The following is a 1,527-nucleotide window of genomic DNA, read 5'->3' on the forward strand; positions in this document are numbered from 1 at the left end:
TATATATTATAAAATGGAAAAATATTTTAAAAAAATATTTTCGATAATTTATGATAAAGGTCAACAATTTCGTAAGAAATGATAAAATGTACTAAAAAGAAAAGCTATAATTGTTTATTTCAAATAACCATTTGACCCAGTTAACAGGTATATTTCAGGCTAAAATTAAAAATATTAATGAATACTTGAATCAATTATTAAAACTTAAATTTGTAAATCAAACTATATGATTTTAACAAAAACAAACATATCAGAAATTAAATTACATAAATCTTTAAAAATATATAATAAATTTTGATGTTTTTTTTTTTTTTTTGTTATTTTGTATAATCTACTAAATATGAAATTCCATTTTACTGCAAAAATTTATTATTGTTTTGTAAATTAGAAGAAATTTTGTTAAATCTATACAAATTTTTACCTTGGATTGAAATCCTGAAACAGTGTTTGCAGATTCATGATTATCAGAATGGTTTTCTAGGCCAACTACTAGATGTAAATCCTCGTGATGACCACCGCGCACACATATATTTCACTAAAAATTGTTTCATTTACCGCAAAATTTACCGCGGAAGAACACGAACGGTGGGTTCTGCATTTGTGTTCGATGAAAAAAATAAATCCCACCGTCTTACATGGGAAAATTCGAATTACACTGAAATTAGCTAAAGGCCAACAGCTGGCGACATCAATACGTCAAATGTAACTCAACATTAGCAGAAAACTTCGTACTTGTAAACTATAATTATGCGTTTATGAATTACAATATTTACAATATTCATTTATACGCATTTAAAAAATAATTATGTTTTTAAATTAAAATTACATAATTGTAAAAAGAATAATCTAAATTATCTATACATGTAAATAAATTATGACTATATATTTTTTTTTAAACTATGCTTTTACTTTAATTCTATTAATTCTATGCTATATAAATATAAGATTTACTTATACTAAATATATAATTGGATTTAATTTAATGTAATATAATTACAAATATCATATTATTATTATGTATTTGAAAAAATTGTTCAAAAAATATATTAACCAATCAGAGTTCGTGCATATGTCGACAACTCGTAGGTTGTTCTATCAATTTCCGTTTTAGGGTACACTTGCCTCTTTTCGTGTCAAACTTCAATCATGGCGGTGGGTAAAAACAAGGGTCTTTCAAAAGGAGGTAAAAAGGGTGTTAAAAAGAAGATGTAAGTAAATCATAATATTTCCATGATGTATTTTAAACATTTCTTGTATGAAAAATATAATTTTTTTTCTGATGTCATTGAAGATGTTTTATATTGAAGCAGATTCTCTATACGCCTGACATTCAGATGTATGCATGGATTCCACGTTTAATATATTGATTTTATTAATATTTAATAATTTACGTAACAAATAATTTTACAGCATTTTATACTTTTTCAAAAATATAATTTTTAATTGTGTAATCATAAATTTAATCCCTAAGAAAAATATTTGTTGTGCCGATATCTTTTTAAGCATTGTTAATATTAATTGAATTAT

General features: G+C 23.9%; 2 protein-coding genes across 2 annotated transcripts in view; one reads left to right on the forward strand and one right to left on the reverse strand.

Annotated features, from left to right (window-relative positions):
* The window catches only part of LOC108547969 (transmembrane protein 185A), a 2,352-nt gene extending 1,664 nt beyond the window's left edge, over positions 1 to 688 (reverse strand). Inside the window, exon 1 of the mRNA XM_017900714.1 lies at positions 422 to 688. Coding sequence (XP_017756203.1) covers positions 422 to 459 — 38 coding nt within the window. The 5' untranslated portion in view covers positions 460 to 688. The remainder of the gene's footprint in view (positions 1 to 421) is intronic.
* Positions 689 to 1,108: 420 nt separating this feature from the next.
* RpS3A (ribosomal protein S3A) overlaps positions 1,109 to 1,527 on the forward strand; it is a 2,808-nt gene continuing 2,389 nt past the window's right edge. The window contains exon 1 of the mRNA XM_017900641.1: positions 1,109 to 1,208. Within this exon, the coding sequence (XP_017756130.1) occupies positions 1,147 to 1,208 (62 nt within the window). The 5' untranslated portion in view covers positions 1,109 to 1,146. The remainder of the gene's footprint in view (positions 1,209 to 1,527) is intronic.

The sequence above is a fragment of the Eufriesea mexicana genome, unplaced genomic scaffold (assembly GCF_001483705.2).
Source record: "Eufriesea mexicana isolate 0111107269 unplaced genomic scaffold, ASM148370v2 scaffold1312, whole genome shotgun sequence".
NCBI classification, from domain to species: domain Eukaryota; kingdom Metazoa; phylum Arthropoda; class Insecta; order Hymenoptera; family Apidae; genus Eufriesea; species Eufriesea mexicana.